We start from the raw sequence: 21,255 nt of genomic DNA, 5'->3' as shown, positions 1-21,255 counted from the left end.
AGGCTTTAAGAATCTAGAAAATCTAATATACCCTTATGCGTTATATTAATTGAGATTGCTTGAAGATATGTTGTAACAAAGCAAATAAGCAATATGCATGCTCTACGCACTAACAGTGGTACATAGCTATAAATTTTCTACGTTTTTAGCGTTTACCTGTGTACATATGAATTATGAAACGATTCGAATACGTTAGCTACGTGTAAGAGTAGACCCAAACTTTTGTAAAGATGACAGAAAAATCTCTGTTTTTAAAAATCCGAATACTTATAGACAGAGCATATAAAACGCGAATGTGATCGAGGGGTTTTTTGATCAGTCGCAATATACATTTGTACGACTATGATTTTTTGGAAGTGTAAAAATGAGTTTTAAAATAATTTAACGTAAATAAATAAAAATTCAGAACAAAACACAAGTATCACATAAAGAACTGAAAATGAAACATAAAATTGTAAAGTATACTACTCAATGTTTTGTCATCATGCATAATGAGAAATTATGGAGAAATGATTGAGTCTATTTTGGTATTTTAGTCTGTTTTAGTCGTTGTTTTGTCGACAAGAGGATCTGTATTTAGAGTTTTCAAAGTTATTCCTTTCCAAAGGTGATGCTATTTTCAAACCATTCCATGAAAATAAATAAATGTTCATCATTTTCTTAGAGCAGCTTAGCAGCTGAGAACTCTGCCAAATGCCAAAGTGCTTTTCAACTTAAATATCATATGTCTTATGTATATCCTGTTATGTTAGATATGTTAGATTACTGTGTCAAAAATTTCAATGCAAAACATCAATCAACAGAGTAAATGGCTTGAGCCTGGGAGTATCGCTACATATTTTTAGATGTAGATCGTCCAGGTTAGTAGAGTCCTCAAAAGAGTCATTTTGACTCTGAAGATTACTACTGCTAAGGTTGTCGAAACGTCAGTCAACAACAACAAAAGCAGTCCTTCTCAGGACTCTACTAACCTGAATGATCTACATCTACAGCATGTGACATCAATCAACGTCCATCAGTCTTGGGCCTATTTTTGAGGTAATTTTGAAGTTTTGGTTCATTCAACATTGCAGTGTAAGTCTTTGTTAGACCTGGATAATTGGCAAGTATTGGTGGAACTTCCAGTTGACCAGAAAGAATAAAACCATTAACAAAACAAAAAAAGTTAATGTCAGCATATGTCACCTACACAATAAATGACAGAGTTATCACGTGATTATCACATGGCTATCACATGTTTGCTTCAGTAAATACCTTCTCTCCAAAGAAATATGTTTGCCCTTTGCAATTTTTTTGAAATATCTTTTCAAAATATGATAGATTTTTGGGTAAATAATTATCATTCAGGTCTTGCTTTACTTTTTCCTAAAAATGAAATGTTAGAATGTAAGATCCTTTATAGCCATAGAGTAAACACAATAACTTTCCTTACCTTTTCAGGACTTTTAGTAAACCACATTTTAATAACTTTTAAGACACAATCTTGTATTTGATCAACAATGCCATCAGCCAATGCAGTTTCCAGACTAGTTTCTGGCATGAAACCTTATGATCAAAGTACAGTGTAAAATCACTAAAATATTTTTTTTTCATTTACTATAAGTTTATATTATATCCTTGTGGAACATTATTTGAAGTATAGGCTCAGGTTAAATGCCATATAGCAAATTGGGAGGGAAACGTAACAATATAAACCATGAAACTCCTCACATTTATTCATTCAATCCTACACAATGATAACTAAAAAACATTTCATGTAATCTTTTCATTCTTCCATAGCCATTGCTGATATAAAAACAGTTTTTCCAAAATAGAAAACACTGGCATTGATTGATGCATCAAACCCAGCAAAAAAACTGCAACTGCGCAACATGTAAATATTTCATAAATGTTTACCATGTTCTCTTGACAAGAAGCGAAGAATAGCCATACTTTGAGCTAAGATCACATCGTCGAACTCAAGAATTGGTAACTGACCAAAAGGAGGTATGCCATCTAAATTAAACCACATAAATTATGTTGGAGACATAAATAGCAAAAAGTTGAGGTTCCAAAGCACAATACTGCATCTAAATTACATCCAAATACAACTTACACATCGACAGCTCAAAACAGATTACTGTATTTACTGAAAGTGGAAAGTTCTTTAAAAATAACAATGCATAACATTAAAAGTCTGTCAGTCACAAACCTTTATTTAAAGCAACTAAATCCTCATCATTAAGATTCCGATTATCTTCCCAATCAACTCCTGCCAAAGACAAAATAATTCGGATCGGTTCAGCTCTTGCTCGAAGAGGAAAATAACTCAGTTTATAGCGACGATTGGCTGCCATTACATTACGCAATTGATAAACATTACGCACCATTGAACTAAAATACGTGGAACGCTACCTCATATCTTACGCCAAAACGCGAGATTTTACCCCGGACACGCGTGTTTAGTGTTTCGAGATTCTCTCGCGGAGTAATAATTGATTGACTACACACGCGTGTCTAGGGTAAAATCTCGGCTTCAAAAAATTATCTGGGTTTTGTATTACAGGTAGCGTTCCATGTATTTTAGTTCAATGTTACGCACTGACTGCAACAGGCAACAGACCAAGAACCCCAGACCACAGACCGTGTGCAGATCAATGGTGTAAGTACCACTGCCATTGGTGCCTGCAGGCCACAAAGAAAGGTAGCAACAGCAACCAACTAATAGCAACTAGCAACCAAACAACCATAATTATGGCAGTGGTAGCCAGGCGAAGGAAGAAATGAAAAACGTTAAAACTAAAAAATATGTGTTTCTTAGTGTAAATAACTTAGTATTATGATATGGCAAGCGTCACTTCCGGCTAAATGGCGCGCTTTGATTGGCTCAGAAACATTTTTGCCTGTCCATTATTTTCCCGTAATCGACCACGGTCCAAAACGCGTAATTTTACTGGCAAATAAATAAAGTATGCATTGCACCAAGCAAAACTTTAGTGGTAGAGTCAGCTTCTTTCTTGACGGATTTTATGTCTCCAAAATATACTAATACAGAATGCCACCTTTCAAGATGGCGCCCGTAAATAAATTTGCCTCACCATGACAACGGCAGTTAGATACAAAGAGTTCCGCACCAAAAAAATGGCGACATTCAAAATTGAAGGAGCGAGGAATTTTGAAATTCAACCGCGAAATACTAAAAACTGCAGCTTTTAGAAGTGACAATAAAAGAATATCAAACAGTAAGTGACTTTCTATATATTTTGAGAATTTTGCGCCCTTCCTTGAGGTGTCCAACGAAACTCATTTTTAAAGCATATTTTTGAGGCACAGATCACGGACTACAAGCTTTTAAAGGAGTTGCTGTTGATCTTTGTAAGTGGTTGATCTTAGTAAAAAAGAATAGGAGTCCTAAATTTGTCTTAAAAAAAATGCTAGATATATTAAAGTAATAGGAACTAACTCAAATCAACAACAACAAGCAATCGTTTACTTGCAAATTGTAATGGAACAAAAATGTACTTACTCTCGCAAAAACAAGGCAATTGTTGTTGTCCATTACACCTCTTGATTTTACGTCATGGACCCAACCACAAACAAAAAAGTTGTAAGCTTCAAGACTTTTACATGCTTTCATTTGTTTCTTCGTATAAAATGAAGTTTGAACGACCAAATAATTTGAAATGTCAGGAAACTGCAAGTTAGGGAAATTGTTATGATCGGTTAAAAAGTCACTCTTTTTTAGAGAATATGGATCCAGTCCATCACATAAGGAAAGCTTCTCTTGGTATCTTGACTTTGCCTTTGGTTGAAGAGATAAAAAGTACTCGGGTACTAAATTTTTCATTGTTGCTGTTGTCTTAGTTATAGTAGCATTGGCCGCCATCTTAGTTCTTTGGCCCTTCACTTGAAAGCCGTAAAAACATTTTGAAGCAATAAATCACGTGATTGCAGACAAAGCGGGCTCTGTTTCAGCAACTTTTATTTGGTTGTCGTGACAGTCAGAAGCACAGAATAGATATATACAGAAGCGCCACTCGATGTCGGAACCAGTTATTCGGTTATCATTCCAGTTATTCAAATGTTCTCGACATTTGAATAACTGGAATGATAACCGAAGCCAAAAATTGAAGCCAAAAAAACATTTGTCGTCATCATTCGTCATTATACGTCAGGCTCTAGTCTCTCGCGTGTTCAGTTTAATTTTTTTTAATCATTTTTCCCTTGGTAATGGTAGAGTTCGGATCATGATCAGAGCGTAAAAAAAAAGAAATTTTTGGAATGAAAAGGTTCACGGAAAGTGAATCAAAGTGATAAATCGAAAAGCAAGGTCAGGTGAACTTAGCCGATCTGCTATTACGCTGCGGTTTTCCTTTAAAATATATCAAAGTCTTTAAGGATATTCAATTATTGATATCGAGATGACAACCATTTAGTACTTGAAACACTATCAAAATCGATGAAAATGACAATCGCTTTGTAAAAGTAAAATGCGAGTTATAGACTCAATATTTTTTATGAAACTGGATGTTCAAGTTTTCTTTTTTTTCGGAAAAACAGATCTTTAAATCCACTTAAAAGACAAAAAAGACAAACACTGTTTGACACCATTTGAAAATTTACCTTCCGATGTAAGAAAAATTTTTGCTTGAATATTTTCTCGTCATATTTTCTTATTGTGTTGTCTTTTTAGCATACAGTGTAATTTTCAGTTGGCTTTTCCTCGTAACAAGTTGTAAGTTACAACGAAATCACTGTAGTAAAGTTTCAGCTGTAAAAATAACCTTTTGAAGAGTTGGCCTCGTGTGCTTTTTGTCGTGATGTTGTTTATATGTTTATGCTTTTGCAATTTGTATTCAAATTTATATTGGCCGTGTATGTTTGGCACTCAGGGGAATGAAACTGACGTACAAACCGCGTGAATATTCGACTTTGAAGGACTGGAACTGACGTACAAACCGCGCAAGAGACTAGGACTTTAGCTTCAATTTTATATCTATAAAATGTATTGTCGTTATCATTCCATATATATATATATATGGAGTTCACTGATGCAGCCAGATCGCAATATAATATATAGTTCTACGGATGGGTTTTGGCAAATAAACCCAAATATTTCTATAGATTGGCCATTTTTTTAATATTTTTTTGTGTGGATACAGTTAACACATCAAGCTCTCAACAATTTATCATTAATTCGACGTCCGTTTTGATAAATGAGGGTTTATTCGGAATATTTACAAAGTAGATATGTATCTGACGAGATGCGTACTCGGTATATGGTTTGTCGTCAGTTTTAATTTTATCATATAAGAATTCTGCAGAGAATCTTGAAGACATTTGTTCTAACATTTGAAATCTCGGTCGTGGCTGAAAGAAGTGACAAATCAAATTATCCTCCAGTTAGTTTATAAATTTCAAACAACGTTTGGCAGGACATTCGAATCACCAAAATTGTCTACCCAGGTGTTTTAAACTATCAGAAGCGATGCTGCATGGTCACTATGAAAGTCATCTGATGCCAAAATATTTTGTATTCATCACAGTTGTGACTTGTGAAGCTTGAATGACTTTTTGAGCAAGTTGGAACATAAGCAGCAGCATGTTGGCCTCCACCAATAAAGTGCTTAAATAGCAATTTGTAAAACATATACTGTCATATGGTCCACATGACTTAACTTTGTTATTTCTGCCTTTTTAAATTCAATCAGGAGATTATTTATATATTTGACATGGATGCTTATTGATGATGTGAGAAGTGAACATAAAAAGCTTCCTGAATGCTTTTGTGAATTGGATTGGTGTTGGCTTGGCACAGTTTCCCTGTCAAATGTTTTAAAAAGTTTTCTGGTGTATCTGTGTTTCACCTTTGGTAAACATTTTACTGTGTAAAGTATTACGATTGCATTAAGAGTAACTATAACTGGTTTTTGTCAGAATAAGTTCTGTTTGTGACATGATTACTTACAATAAAAATTTTAATTTACTGAATGAAGTTTATGGATTTTAGCAAAATTAAATTTTCAAGCCCTTTGTTGCAATAATTTTTCTCTGCTGGTTGATCAATGCGTGAATCAAACATAATTCTAATAATTTTCACATACAATTGTTGGTCACAACTCACAAGTGAAGTTTAACCAAAGAGGTAAGCTGTAGGAGCTTGACAATATGTTTGACATAATGGTAAAGTTGTTAATTTAATTGTAACAATTTATCAATAACTTCATTCTTTAAAGAATTGTAATTTCATATATTGTTTATTAAAAATAAGACAACAAAAAACATCTTTATTTGTAAGTTAATACAAATTTGACAGACATGATAGCCACAGGAACTCAATATACAATTACAAATAAAACTTTCAATTACAATTATGCAGACAAGCTACATTGCAAATAAAAGCCCTGATTCAAGAATCAAATATAAATTAGTTTAGTCCAAATTTTATACTAATAACGTCTTCATCTGAAGAACGTTCTTTACGCAAAGTAGGTCTTTATCGCTTCTATCAAATCCGTTGACCATTCTAATAGGAAACTCTTTACTAGAAAATACAGAAATGGAATCACACTAAATATATTTATTACTTTTGTCCTAAATTATAAATTCTTAGGGCAACTGCCGTTCAATATAAGAGACGTTCTAAACATGGATCTCGCATACAATTCAAGGCAAGAAACTATAAAACCCGTAAAAATATATTTGAAGAACGTATTTTACAACAAAACTGTTTCTCACCTCATATGCTTGGTATTCTATCCGATGGCATTAAAAATTTTGTCCATAAGTGAAATTAAATTCGTCAAATTTTCGAAAAACAACATAATATTAATCACTTCATAATATTAATCTATATACATTCTGGCCAGTTTATCTGGCTGAGTAATGGCGGACGCAAAAGATGCGCACTTAAGAACTGGGTACAAGTAGGGGACAGATTTTTCGCTCAGTGGCGCTTCTGTATATATCTATTCTGTGGTCAGAAGGTTATAAAGTTTGTCTTTGCATCAGGTAAAATCGTTGAACGAACGAAAATATGTTTTTGAGGACGAAAATTTCTCTGTGCAACTCTTTGTACATTGCTAGAAAGGCTTTTCTTACGTCACGAAAATTTTTGGGATGTTATTCACTCAAGGAGGTCAACGAGGCAAATAAAATCAGAGAACTTTCCACTCTTCTAGGTAAATGTGTTGAACTTAAATTTTTTATTGAACGATGTTATGTGCTATACATTTATGTGCAACACAAAAATCTCTCCAACTCTGTTATAGCGATGCAGTCAAACAAATATTTTTCTTAAATATGCATAAAATATTTGAGAGGTTTTTTTAGTTTTAAAGAACCTATTAAGGACCTATTAAGGCAAGACAAAGATATTAGGTTAAAAAATTTTTCTCCATTATTTCGAAATATTACAAAGATTACTTATTTAAAATATATATTTATATGTACGTAGTCACGTAGTCAGCCGATGCTAACTGATCTTGTTGTACTACGTTTCTCGAACCGTTAAAACATTTCTTGATCTTGACAAGTTGTTTCAACAATATCATATGTTCGAGTGGCAAATTTCACTTAAATTAAACCATTTTTATGTGCCTGTAGCATTTTAGATGTGTTTCAAAGAATATATATTCAATGAAACATGCAGTTTGTGATGCTTGGTAAACTTTGGATATTGGGAAATACGATATGGCATAAGCACATGATAATTGCATGCTGACTGCTGTTTAACCTGTTTTGGCGAGGGCAGGTTTTTGTAGGTCCAAATTTGGCGAAGGCTTTTTTTGCTTGTTATTCATTACTAGATTTGAGCATAAATATAGTAGGTGTAGATTACTGACGAGCCGCCATATTGCGTGACATCCATGATAAATCCAAGATGGCGTGGGAACAGGGCAAAAAACATAGAGTCACTATAGGGCAATTGATGTTTTTCACAATTTACTTCTTCTCATTGTTTTCAAACTCTTCCAATGAAGTTTTATTGGAAACAAATCTTTATGTCAAGTGTTTTAAAACCATATTGGACAGTTATAATTGAAATACGGGTGAAAATATCGCTTTGGAAATATTGTGTAAATTGGTCGTTTGGTTGTCTCAAGTCGTTTGTCCACTAAGAGAAACAGATTTTTTCAGCTTTAACTCCCATACTGATTTGTTGCGCATCGGAATATGTCATATTGACAATTTACAGAAAGATTGGGGAATCAATCTGAATATTTCTGACAAAAAAGCGACTTATTCGAGAAAGCACTCCCACTGTACTCGTACTGATATGTGAGATATGTGAGATTCAAACACGGTTTAGAAAGGCCATCCGACTTTGAGTGAATGAAAAGAGGAGCAAGGAGATACATAACACTGCAGCACTATTATCTACTGACAAGATCTTAGTGAAGCTATTAAAGTTAGTAAACTTAACTGAAGGAAACTTACCTCATCTCAAGTAATTGTATCCAGGAGCATTGGCTATACTGATGAGATCTTACAGCTAAGTGGTTCAACGAAAGAGAAGGAGCTTATGTTCAGAAGCTTGTTGTATTACCAGTGGTTATTTCAAAATCTGACATAATAACATTCTAACACATAACCCAAGATAGTGTTACAATACTATTTTTTGAGAGAGTTATAAAGCTCTGTATGAAGTATTTTTTTACCAGAGCTAAGGTGTTCATTAAATTTATATATTATCATATGAAATATTTGATATGGAGGTCATCGGTGGCATATCCAGAATGAATGTTTTACACTTGCTATGTAAATTTCATTGCATGATTGCTTATTTCATTAGAAATCTATTGTTTTTACAGTGAGTGAACACAGCAACATTGGGATAGCATGACCAAATAAAAATGCTGGCTATGGCTGAGATTATTATAAGATATAGCTGTGAATAAAATATATGTGACTTTTATGCTTATCATACTTAGTTATAGTATATGTTTTTATTATGCTATAGCTATAACACCATCTATGATACCAGTTGTTTCCAATGGCAATACAATTTTATAACTACAAATGTCTAAATTGCATCACATTATTAACATGCAACTAATGACTTCTGACAAAAATTGTATCATACTGCTCAGTTGGTTCATGCGATGACCATAGTGGTTTTGTGATGACCATATCACCATCCTCATCAGAAAAATAGCATACATGTACAGTAAAATATTTGTACACCAGTTTCCTAAAGTGTAGTCCGAGAGAATCGTTCGTAAAGGAGCTCCATCTAAGCGGCAAAAGCTGACAAAACTCATCCTTTTTGGAAACGATTAAGACTCTGTCTGTTAAGTGTCAACACATATTTGAAGATTGAAAGAACGAATAGCATCTTGAAGTGAAATTTGTGTAAAAAATATGAAGATTAATTTTCCCATCTTTTTGTATGTATTCAATATGATGTATTTCAACGTGGACGAACCAGTATGGGAGGTAAAGCAGACGAAATCCGTTTATTTTGGTAGACAAACGCCTCGAGACAACCAAACGACCAATTTACACAACACTTCGCAAGCGATATTTTCGCACGTATTCCAATAATAATTGTCCAATATGGCTTCAAAACATTATTAATAACGCTTTGTTTCCAATAAAACTTTATTGGAGGAGTTCGAAAACACTGAAACGAAGTAAACTGCAAAAAACAACAATTGCCTAATAGTAGCCCCAAGTTTTTTGCCCGGTTCCCGCGCCATCTTCGATTTATCATGAATGTCACGCTGCCGTCTTATATTACGTCACACTCGTCAGCAATCTGGTTCTATTATATCTATGGATTTGAGCCTCTACATTTGTAATTATTGGGTACAAACATTAAACACAGACTATCAGAAACAAAACTGTCATCCTTTTAGATCATCTTACAGCTTTGTTATTTTTTATTCCAAAAAATAGATGTTGAACTGCTTATATGATATATCAAATCAAACAATTTCTGGTGGTTTGGGAAAACGCGTGTTAAATAAATGCTCTTTTGAAATTTGATAGTCAGAAGTTATTAACAACCTTATTTTTTATGAGACGCACAACTAGATCCTTCGACCCTTGGTTTAAAGAAAAAGGTATTGATTGATAGTATTGACTCAAGTGTCGATGAGAGATGTTTAAGGGTGAATTGGAGTGATGGTTCATTCTCAAGATATCCATATGCATTTTTACGTAATAACTGCAAATGTCCTCAATGTTACGATCCAGCCTCAAATCAATTACTTTTCGATACAATCAAAGATTTGACTGTGGATACCAAAGCAAAAGCACTTACAATTTCTGATGATGGAAAATTTGTGAATTGTACGTGGCAAGATGATCATCACAGTACATATTCTCTAGAATGGCTTTATAAAATGAGAATGCCAGAACAAAAAAAAGAACGTAATAAGGACAGTATAGTTAAAGATGAGCTATTTTTGTGGAACAGAAAACTGATGCAAGAACAAATACTTCGCTATGATTATCATGCATTGATGAATGAAGATCAAATGTTGTTTGATTTTTTGTACAACTTTTACCAACAAGGAATAATTTTGATGGAAAATGCTCCGTTAAGACCAGACGTCGTCATGGAGATCGCTCAACGCTTTGGACACCATAAAAATACGCATTATGGGCAAGTTATACATTAACAAATCTGAACAAATATTTATTCATTTATTACCAGCTGCTCTTGTGTTGTTTCAATGTTTGGGTCGAAGAGTGAAACAAAATGGTTAATGTCAGGATTTTCATTTTTCTAGGACAAATTTTGAAGTAAAAGAAACACTAAACCCATCAAACTTGGCTAATACGAACAAACAATTACCTTTACATATTGATCTTCCTTCGATAAATAATCCTCCTAATGTAAGTCCACGCTTTAGTCCACGAAATGTCATGAATATCATGATTTCCCATGACGTAGCTAGACATTTTTCAATGGAGGTCGTAACTTTTGTGATTTAGTCACAGACGCGTGACAGTATTCATTTGATGAAATTTATATAATTATAAACACTAAAGAGTAAAAATAGTTACGGATGATACAGCATAAACCAACCAAAATCACGCTATTTGTCTAAGGATAAATTTAAAGTTGAAGAAGTCAATATATACATTTCCCTCCTACAAATCTACGAGGTTTATGTTGTATTATATATTTAAATAACATTCTGTGAAATTCTAGGTTCAAGTGCTTCATTGCATCAAGCAAAGCTCTGGTGGTGGAGATAGCTTATTTCTTGACGGGTTTTATGTGTCCAAGAATATTTTTCTCCAAGATGCGAGAGCATTTGAACTATTGAGAAGCTTTTATGTGCCATTTGTGGATATTGGTTCGGTCGGGGATTATAAATTTGGATGCTCTCACAGTATAATTAAGTATGATTTTTACACATTAATACTATATTTTTGTTTTGCGGCAAAGTTATTTGGATCTGATTTTTTAAAGTATCAACCTGAAAATTTGAATGGGCAACCAGATTTGAATACATTTATAATAACGATTTACACTACAACACTCATTTTTTATACAACACTCCTAAATAACGGCAAAGCAATCAATGTACACTGTTACAAAAAAAAAACAACGTATAATGTAAGGTCTTTTATGTTTTTACTTGAACGACGATTTAAATGGAAGAAAAATCATCTCTCCTTTATTCCAGGGTTGGAAGATCTTAGATTGTTGGTGTAAAATAAATTTGGATTTTATTCATCCACCAAAATGATGATTTGCAATACATGCCGACTATTTCATCTTTTGCGATATTTTAGAACAAACAAACATGGCCGGATCTCAAGTTTCAAATACAACGGATGGGTGGAGTCAGAATCTAAAGGTGATTGTACTCCAGACGAACTGCTTGAGTATTACGATGCTCTATTTGTTCTTACATCTCATTTGAAAGATCCCAAGAGCATTATTGATCATCGTTTGAAGCCTGGCCAAATCATTATGTTTCACAATGATCGAGTTTTACACGGAAGAAGTAAACTGGTTTCGCCAGAAAAGAAATTAAATGAAAGATGGTTGCAAGGTGTATATTTTGAGTGGGATGTCATTTTTTTAAGACTTCGAAGTCTGCAGAAAAAACTTGGTCTTCTTACTCCATATTTACCGAGCAGGTTGACGAATTTTTGAAGAAATCATGCAGAGATCAATATATTTTCTATCTCTCCGGAAACAACGAAACGTGTTTCATCTATTGATTTTCTGACATTTACTATCCTCGTTCCCAGGCGCTTTCGCGTACTTCTTTTTTATACGTGGGCTGCCCGCAAAACAAATCGCTCATTCAGACGTCGGGTTATTATTGTAGGCCTGGGGACGAGGTAGGACATTTACTGTAAAAGGATCGGGCAATCAGGACCCGCTTGCACAAAGACCGAATAGCATTATCCACTGGATAGCTAAGATTTTAGAAAATTCGAAAAATCTCCTTTAAGGGAAAAATATACGATTTGAACTGAGCAATCATAGAAATAAAATATTGCTTCTAATATTACAAAATTTCTTTGTCCTAAGGAATATATAAACACATTTTTTTACAAATTTGAAAATTTTACTATCCAATGGATAACACCATACAGGCTTTCTGCAACCGGCCCCAGGTTTCTAACGCTATAATCATAAATGATTTGTTCATAACAATTAAAAAAAAAATTTGCTTGATGCATGGCTGGAATTTCGTGTTAATAAATAGGCTTTAAGAATCTAGAAAATCTAATATACCCTTATGCGCTATATTGAGATTGCTTGAAGATATGTTGTAACAAAGCAAATAAGCAATATGCATGCTCTACGCACTAACAGTGATACATAGCTATAAATTTTCTACGTTTTTAGCGTTTACCTGTGTACATATGAATTATGAAACGATTCGAATACGTTAGCTACGTGTAAGAGTAGACCCAAACTTTTGTAAAGATGACAGAAAAATCTCTGTTTTTTAAAAAATCCAAATACTTGTAGACAGAGCATATAAAACGCTAATGCGGTCGAGCGAAAATTGTAAAGTATACTACTCAATGTTTTGTCATCATGCATAATGAGAAATTATGGAGAAAGTATTGAGTCTATTTTAGTATTTTAGTCTGTTTTAGTCGTTGTTTTGTCGACAAGAAGATCTGTATTTAGAGTTTTCAAAGTTATTCCTTTCCAAAGGTGATGCTATTTTCAAACCATTCCATGAAAATAATTAAATGTTCATCATTTTTTAGAGCAGCTTAGCAGCTGAGAATTCTGCCAAATGCCAAAGTGCTTTTCAACTTAAATATCATATGTCTTATGTATATCCTGTTATGTTAGATATGTTAGATTACTGTGTCAAAAATTTCAATGCAAAACATCAATCAACAGAGTAAATGGCTTGAGCCTGGGAGTATCGCTACATATTTGTAGATGTAGATCGTCCAGGTTAGTAGAGTCCTCAAGAGTCATTTTGACTCTGAAGATGACTACTGCTAAGGTTGTCGAAACGTCAGTCAACAATAACAAAAGCAGTCCTCAGCACTCTACTAACCTGAATGATCTACATCTACAACATGTGACATCAATCAACGTCCATCAGTCTTGGGCCTATTCTTGAGGTAATTTTGAAGTTTTGGTTCATTCAACATTGCAGTATAAGTCTTTGTTAGACCTGGATAATTGGCAAGTATTGGTGGAACTTCCAGTTGACCAGAAAGAATAAAACCATTAACAAAACAAAAAAAGTTAATGTCAGCATATGTCACCTACACAATAAATGACAGAGTTATCACGTGATTATCACATGGCCACCAGATGTTTGTTTCAGTAAATACCTTCTCTCCAAAGAAATATGTCTTCCCTTTGCAATTTTTTTGAAATATCTTTTCAAAATATGACAGATTTTTGGGTAAATAATTATCATTCAGGTCTTGCTTTACTTTTTCCTAAATATGAAATTTTAGATTGTAAGATCCTTTATAGCCATAGAGTAAACACAATAACTTTCCTCACCTTTTCAGGACTTTTGTTCTGAATTATGACACGCGTGTTTAGTGTTTCGAAATTCTCTCGCGGAGTAATAATTGATTAACTACACACGCGTGTCTAGGGTAAAATCTCGGCTTCAAAAAATTATTTGGGTTTTGTATTACAGGTAGCGTTCCATGTATTTTAGTTCAATGTTACGCACTGACTGCAACAGGCAACAGACCAAGACCCCCAGACCACAGACCGTGTGCAGATCAATGGTGTAGGTACCACTGCCATTGGTGCCTGCAGGCCACAAAGAAAGGTAGCAACAGCAACCAACTGATAGCAACTAGCAACTAAACAACCATAATTATGGCAGTGGTAGCCAGGCGAAAGAAGAAATGAAAAACGTTAAAACTAAAAAATATGTGTTTCTTAGTGTAAATAACTTAGTATTATGATATGGCAAGCGTCACTTCCGGCTAAATGGCGCGCTTTGATTGGCTCAGAAACATTTTTGCCTGTCCATTATTTTCCCGTAATCGACCACGGTCCAAAACGCGTAATTTTACTGGCAAATAAATAAAGTATGCCATTGCACCAAGCAAAACTTTAGTGGTAGAGTCATCTCCTTTCTTGACAGATTTTATGTCTCCAAAATATACTAATACAGAATGCGAAATCATTTGAAGTATTGAAATGTTTTTATGTGCCATTCTCGGTTCTCAGGCTTTTAAGGATTATAAAATTTGGGTAAATATATAGTGGTGTCTACTGACACTGAAATATATTTGGACCTCAATTACTAGGAATGAAAACTGAAATTCAGAAATCTTCTACTTGCATACAAAGTCGTTAAAACAAAGTTTTATTGGTGAACACAAATTTCATTTGGTAAGAAAGTGTTATATCTTTCTTATATCAAAAATTTCAATGCAAAGTGTCAATCAACGTTTAGATTTGGGCCTATTCTTGAGGTAATTTTGAAGTTTTGGTTCATTCAACATTGCAGTGTAAGTCTTTGTTAGACCTGGATAATTGGCAAGCATTGGTGGAACTTCCAGTTGACCAGAAAGAATAAAACCATTAACAAAACAAAAAAAGTTAATGTCAGCATACGTCACCTACACAATAAATGACAGAGTTATCACGTGATTATCACATGGCCACCAGATGTTTGTTTCAGTAATTACCTTCTCTCCAAAGAAATATGTCTTCCCTTTGCAATTTTTTTGAAATATCTTTTCAAAATATGACAGATTTGGGGGGTAATAATTATCATTCAGGTCCTGCTCCATTTTTTCCTAAAAATGAAATGTTAGAATGTAAGATCCTTTATAGCCATGAAGTAAACACAACAACTTACCACTTCTTTAGGATCCTTAATATAACAAGGTTTAACAGCTTCTAACACACAATCTTGTATTTGATCAACAATGCTATCAGCAATTGCAATTTCCAAACTACTTTCAGGAACAAACCCTTAGAATTAGAAGGCATAATGAATGCATTAAAATATTACGTACATTCACTGCAAGTTTATTTTATCGGTACGCATCAAACTAAAAAACGTATTGATTAGCGTTTTCAAGAGCGTACCAGTATGGACTCTTTCTTGGAGCTAGAAGTATTACTTCTAATTGTGGAGCATTATTTAAATTAGAGTCAAGTTAACGTTGTTTATATGAACCAGTTAGCCTTGTGTATTTTCTAGCTCCAAGCAAGAGTCCATACTAGTACGCTCTTGGGAACGCTCATCAATACGTTTTTTAGTTTGATTTTTTACGAGAGAAGAAGCTATTTGCATTTCTTTGTGAGTACTCTACGCGAGGCTTTTATATCAACGGTACGAGAAGAGGCAAATAAGGTTAAGTGCGTATGCTTTAGTTATGCAAACGGGGAGAACTAAAATAGCTCTAGGATTTGCTATTTCTTATGATTTAGGAGATATTCACTACATTGAATTTCATCGTTATGTCACAACAATTGAATATCAAACAGAAAAATAGGAGGAAAACGTGATATTTTAAACTTAGCAGGAAACTCTTTACTTTTATGATTATATTTATTCGATTCCACGCATATTGATATTTAAATTAAAATTATTTTATATATTTGTCATTCTTCCAATGCTATTGCTAATATAAAACAGTTTTTCCGGAACAGAAAACACTGGCATGGTTGATGCATAAAAACAGAGCAAAAACTGCAACATGCAAATATTTCATAAATGTTTACCATGCTCTCTTGACAAGAAGCGAAGAATAGCCATACTTTGAGCTAAGATCACATCGTCGAACTCAAGGATTGGTAACTGACCAAAAGGAGGTATGCCCTCTAAATTACAATCAAACAGTAGCGAGAGACTTGCCGAGCGGAAATCGGATTCGTGTAATAAAAATTAATGCCCAACATAAAGTTCTGATTAGAGCCATAGAAATAGACCAAAAAAAAACCAAATTGTAAAATCAAATTTATTGTAACGTTTCGTCTTTACTCAAGACATCTTCAGACAAATAATAAATGGGATGTTAAGACAAGATATTGTATTTACAAAAAGGTGTTAAATTACTACTAAAGGAGGCGGTGTCCAATGGATATATGATAGGGAAATTAGGAAATAAAATAAAGAGAAATTAAAAGAGGTTAAGTGGAATGGAGTTTCCTTGCACATTAAGTGAAGGCTTGTATTGATTGATTAGAAGGCTTTCATGAATGGAGAGTTCATAAGAATCGTTGGAAGAGGTGATTATTTTAAAGTCGTCTGTTGGGGTGTGTCCAGTTGCGTTAATGTGAGCAAGAATGCTTGACAACGCAGGGTGGGAAACTTGGTTGCCTGTAAGGGGGGATATTCCCAAGTGCTCCGAGAATCTGGTGTGTAGATGACGTGTGGTTTGACCCACACACGAGGCGTTGCAGCTTCGACACTTGAATATATAGACAATTTTATTTTATGAGCCCGCGTCTTTCCGCTGACTTTGACAACCAAAATCCGCCATGTTATTAGCGCGCGGCCGCGCGCTAATAATTTATAGTAATTTTGTTGACGTTTCCCCTCCAGGTCTTATAGAGCTCAATGGTTCACACGGCTCCGCTGCTATCCGATACGCTTTGTATCGTTTTCCGGAGCGATTTGACTCCGCTGTGGAAGTGGTATAAAAACCAATCCGATACGTTATTATAGAACTCAATGGATACGTTCCGTTGTCGTGTGAACGCTCGAATCCGATACGTTCCACTTTGGCAACTAAGAAGTCCGTGCGATTTTTCAAAAATGAAAGCAAACATAGCGATACAAACTATGTTTTAAATGAATAATCCGCCGGCAAATATAATATATCTTCAACATGGCATGTTTAAGCATTTAACAATGTATTATCGCAGTGTGAAAAGCTTCTTTCTAGTATTATTGTAATGGCAACATATATTCGGTCGTATTTGGACTTTACACTCTTCCAGTCCTTGCGTCCATTCATAAAAAACCTTAATACGCCTAAGAAAAAACTCTGCTTAGTTATCTGTCAAAAAAAATTCTCATTTTCTTACGAAATATTTGAATTAGCAACCATCGTCGTTATCGCTTGCACGCACAAGTACTGGGGCGATGTAAAAACCTATGTATCGTCTTACGAATTCGGCATCGTGTGAACAGAGTGCATTTTTCGTATCGGATTGCTCAGCGAATCCGGTACAAGACGAATCCGGTATCGTGTGAACGGGGCCTTAGTGTGGACGGAAGGCCTAGACGTGTTAGGCCTGTTTTATACGTGGTTTTTTACATGAGTCGAATGCATTCAAAACAAAAGATAACGAGGAATTTTATCTCATTATCTTCTGTCTCTAATGCATTCGACGCATGTAAAATGCGACATGTAAAACAGGCCTAAGAATGGACGAGCCTTATACATAACAATAATAGTTTATCATAAACCTTCATTTAAAGCAGTTATATCTTTTCCACCAAGATTCCGATTATCTTCCCAATCAACTCCAGCCAAAGACAAAATAATGCGAATCGGTTCAGCTCTTGCTCGAACAGGAAAATAACTCAGTTTATAGCGACGATTGGCTGCCATTGTGATATTGATTATGATGATGACACAACCGAGTCATATGAGTCATGACAACCCAACTTGGGCACGTATTGTTCTCTGAATTCTGTATGATGATTGGGTTAATATGGTTATGTAATACACAAAGTTCGGTTTCAGATTGCCTTTCATTCACTTATGTGGAAGTATTCAGCGTGGACTTTCGATTTTGTAATACATTTTAGAATAAATACTGGCGTATTTTCTCGTACCATCCACACGGTATGTAAATAGGCCACTTAGCTTTTCAGGCATGCCATATAATTGTAGTTGAAAATAAAATTGAATTTTATTCAATTTAGAATAATTGATTACTTGTTTCAATTTTTCTTGTATACGAAATAACTTATTGATACATATTCAAGTACAATGAGAATTATGAGATGCAATCGATTCATACAAAAACAGTCTGAAAGTTAAGAATGTCACAATGAATTATGTATATGAGAAGTGTTACTCAGGCTGTTTTTCAGGAGTTTGGTAAATCTTCAAAAAAATTCGCACAATTACTTTTATCCAACTCATGCCTCCATCTTGAAATGAATGAAATCTATTTAATGCCAGATGTAAATTTAAAGATGTCTCATACTTGTTGAAGAATAGTTGAACCCCTTTACCCTGGAACAAGTCAGTTGCATGAAGGTTGGGTGCTTGTATGGAAAAGAGATTAAGTTACTCCTCAACATCACTATTTTCATAAATGCTTCACTGCCGTGGCAGGCGAATTATCAGTGAATACTATGAACGACGAGTTTTTTAAAATAAACATGTTTCAACATCTCATGATGCCATCTTCAGTATTGTAAGGAATATTATGCATGTGATGAATATATATAGGAGTAATATGATACTGTGATACAATTTATACACTTATGAATAGATTATTATATTACAATGAAATAGTTACATGTTTGTAAATGTAGATCATCCAGGTTGGTATAGTCCTGAGAAGGACTGTTTTTGTTGTTGTTGACTGACGTTTCGACAACCATTTACTTTATTACAATGAAATAGTGGTTAGAATTAATGATGAAAGTATTTACAGGCTGACTATAGTGTTAAAACGAATATAGTGTTAATATTATATGTCTTATGTATATCCTGTTATGTTAGATATGTTAGATTACTGTGTCAAAAATTTCAATGCAAAACATCAATCAACAAAGTAAATGGTTTGAGCCTGGAAGTATTGCTACATATTTGTAGATGTAGATCGTCCAAATTAGTAGAGTCCTCAAAAGAGTCATTTTGACTCTGAAGATGACTACTGCTAAGGTTGTCGAAACGTCAGTCAACAACAACAAAAGCAGTCCTTCTCAGCACTCTACTAACCTGAACGATCTACATCTACAATATGTGACATCAATCAACGTCCATCAGTCTTGGGCCTATTCTTGAGGTAATTTTGAAGTTTTGGTTCATTCAACATTGCAGTATAAGTCTTTGTTAGACCTGGATAATTGGCAAGTATTGGTGGAACTTCCAGTTGACCAGAAAGAATAAAACCATTAACAAAACAAAAAAAGTTAATGTCAGCATATGTCACCTACACAATAAATGACAGAGTTATCAATGATTATCACATGGCTATCTTATGTTTGCCTCAGTAAATACCTTCTCTCCAAAGAAATATGTTTGCCCTTTGCAATTTTTTTGAAACATCTTTTCAAAATATGACAGATTTTTGGGGAAATAATTATCATTCAGGTCTTGCTTTACTTTTTCCTAAATACTGAAATTTTAGATTGTACGATCCTTTATAGTCATAGAGTAAACACAATAACTTTCCTTACCTTTTCAGGACTTTTAGTAAACCACATTTTAATAACTTTTAAGACACAATCTTGTATTTGATCAACAATGCCATCAGCCAATGCAATTTCCAGACTAGTTTCAGGCATGAAACCTTATGATCAAAGTACATTGTAAAATCACTAAAGTATTTTTTTTTCATTTACTATAAGTTTATATTATATCCTTGTGGAACATCATTTGAAGTATAGGCTCAGGTTAAATGCCATATAGCAAATTGGGAGGGAAACGTAACAATATAAACCATGAAACTCCTCACATTTATTCATTCAATCCTACACAACTAAAAAACATTTCATGTAATCTTTTCATTCTTCCATAGCCATTGTTGATATAAAAACAGTTTTTCCAAAATAGAAAACACTGGCATTGATTGATGCATCAAAACCATGCAAAAAAACTGCAACTGTGCAACATGCCAATATTTCATAAATGTTTACCATGTTCTCTTGGCAAGAAGCGAAGAATAGCCATACTTTGAGCTAAGGCCACATCGTCGAACTCAAGGATTGGTAACTGACCAAAAGGAGGTATGCCCTCTAAATTACAATCAAACAGCGTAAATTATATTGAATAGATGAATAGGATTAAACATAACAAATACTAAAAAGTTATAATTATAGGTTGAAATAACTGATTTATCTAAGTTACATTGAAATACACCATAGGGGTAGGAACAAATACGGATTCGTTTTTATCCACTTTCGACAGCGTTGCCAAACCTATATGGTTCAGTGGATCCGACCGCGTGCTAGTGTGGACGGAAGGCCTAGATGAGTTAGGCCTGTTTTATACGTGGTTTTTTCATGAGTCGAATTTCAAAACAAAAGATAACGAGGAATTTTATCTCATTATCTTTTGTCCCTAATGCATTCGACGCATGTAAAATTCAACATATAAAACAGGCCTAAGAATGGACGAGCCTTATACATAACAATAATAGTTTATCACAAACCTTAATTTAAAGCAGTTATATCTTTTTTACCAAGATTCCGATTATCTTCCCAATCAACTCCAGCCAAAGACAAAATAATGCGAATCGGTTCAGCTCTTGCTCGAAAAGGAAAATAACTCAGTTTATAGCGACGATTGGCTGCCATTACATTACGCAATTGATAAACATTACGCATCCAAGTCATTTGAAGTCATCTCAATTAAGTAATTTCAGTCGTTTGGATATAGAGCTCTGTCTAGAGACAATTGGCAATACTCTGATAGTTATAATATTTGAATTCGTTTCTTTTGTGGACGTTAACAGAATATTTAAGTTCAATGTAAAGTGGAAAATAAAAATAGCAATGATTTTTGCTTGCATTTATGATTTCAACCAATTTGGGTGCATTGAATGCAACGTTAATAAAACGTAAGGGGTATCTTGAGTTATTTAGTAGGCATAAGGAAAAATAGGAGAAGTTTCATATGAAAGAAGAGTTGAATAACTCCCTCATCACT

At 34.2% G+C, this 21,255-nt stretch overlaps 4 protein-coding genes and 3 long non-coding RNA genes across 7 annotated transcripts; 3 read left to right on the top strand and 4 right to left on the bottom strand.

The window, feature by feature from the left end:
* Positions 1–925: 925 nt before the first annotated feature.
* On the bottom strand, positions 926–2,389 carry LOC124446216 (glutathione S-transferase 1-like). The gene is made up of 5 exons (XM_046997045.1): positions 2,192–2,389; positions 1,897–1,995; positions 1,433–1,545; positions 1,255–1,365; positions 926–1,185 (listed from the first exon to the last, which is right to left on the bottom strand). Exons 1-5 carry the CDS (start codon positions 2,367–2,369, stop codon positions 1,006–1,008), a joined length of 681 nt encoding a protein of 226 aa, XP_046853001.1. The 5' UTR covers positions 2,370–2,389; the 3' UTR covers positions 926–1,005.
* An 800-nt stretch (positions 2,390–3,189) lies between these two features.
* Positions 3,190–3,938, top strand: LOC124446223. Its single transcript, XR_006948367.1, has 2 exons — positions 3,190–3,221; positions 3,725–3,938. It is a non-coding gene; the product is annotated as an uncharacterized LOC124446223 (long non-coding RNA).
* A 2,542-nt stretch (positions 3,939–6,480) lies between these two features.
* On the bottom strand, positions 6,481–6,854 carry LOC124446222. Its single transcript, XR_006948366.1, has 2 exons — positions 6,718–6,854; positions 6,481–6,523 (listed from the first exon to the last, which is right to left on the bottom strand). It is a non-coding gene; the product is annotated as an uncharacterized LOC124446222 (long non-coding RNA).
* A 26-nt stretch (positions 6,855–6,880) lies between these two features.
* Positions 6,881–12,100, top strand: LOC124446848 (gamma-butyrobetaine dioxygenase-like). Its single transcript, XM_046997725.1, has 7 exons — positions 6,881–6,884; positions 6,930–6,990; positions 7,066–7,160; positions 10,006–10,591; positions 10,719–10,824; positions 11,144–11,337; positions 11,734–12,100. Exons 1-7 carry the CDS (start codon positions 6,881–6,883, stop codon positions 12,098–12,100), a joined length of 1,413 nt encoding a protein of 470 aa, XP_046853681.1.
* A 1,356-nt stretch (positions 12,101–13,456) lies between these two features.
* Positions 13,457–18,015, bottom strand: LOC124446847 (glutathione S-transferase P 1-like). Its single transcript, XM_046997724.1, has 8 exons — positions 17,832–18,015; positions 16,139–16,237; positions 15,267–15,382; positions 15,094–15,204; positions 14,851–15,024; positions 13,943–13,960; positions 13,765–13,875; positions 13,457–13,695 (listed from the first exon to the last, which is right to left on the bottom strand). The coding sequence occupies exons 1-8, from the start codon at positions 17,974–17,976 to the stop codon at positions 13,516–13,518; spliced, it is 954 nt and encodes a 317-aa protein (XP_046853680.1). The 5' UTR covers positions 17,977–18,015; the 3' UTR covers positions 13,457–13,515.
* Positions 18,016–19,085: 1,070 nt separating this feature from the next.
* Positions 19,086–20,318, bottom strand: LOC124446217 (S-crystallin 4-like). Its single transcript, XM_046997046.1, has 4 exons — positions 20,244–20,318; positions 19,785–19,897; positions 19,606–19,716; positions 19,086–19,537 (listed from the first exon to the last, which is right to left on the bottom strand). Exons 1-4 carry the CDS (start codon positions 20,275–20,277, stop codon positions 19,358–19,360), a joined length of 438 nt encoding a protein of 145 aa, XP_046853002.1. The 5' UTR covers positions 20,278–20,318; the 3' UTR covers positions 19,086–19,357.
* On the top strand, positions 20,256–21,134 carry LOC124446220. Its single transcript, XR_006948364.1, has 2 exons — positions 20,256–20,333; positions 20,793–21,134. It is a non-coding gene; the product is annotated as an uncharacterized LOC124446220 (long non-coding RNA).
* The last annotated feature ends 121 nt before the right edge of the window (positions 21,135–21,255 follow it).

This window comes from Xenia sp. Carnegie-2017, unplaced genomic scaffold, assembly GCF_021976095.1.
Source record: "Xenia sp. Carnegie-2017 unplaced genomic scaffold, XeniaSp_v1 HiC_scaffold_22, whole genome shotgun sequence".
Lineage (NCBI taxonomy): Eukaryota > Metazoa > Cnidaria > Anthozoa > Malacalcyonacea > Xeniidae > Xenia > Xenia sp. Carnegie-2017.
Note: the sequence above shows the minus strand (reverse complement) of the source record. Positions and strands in the feature narration are given on the sequence as shown.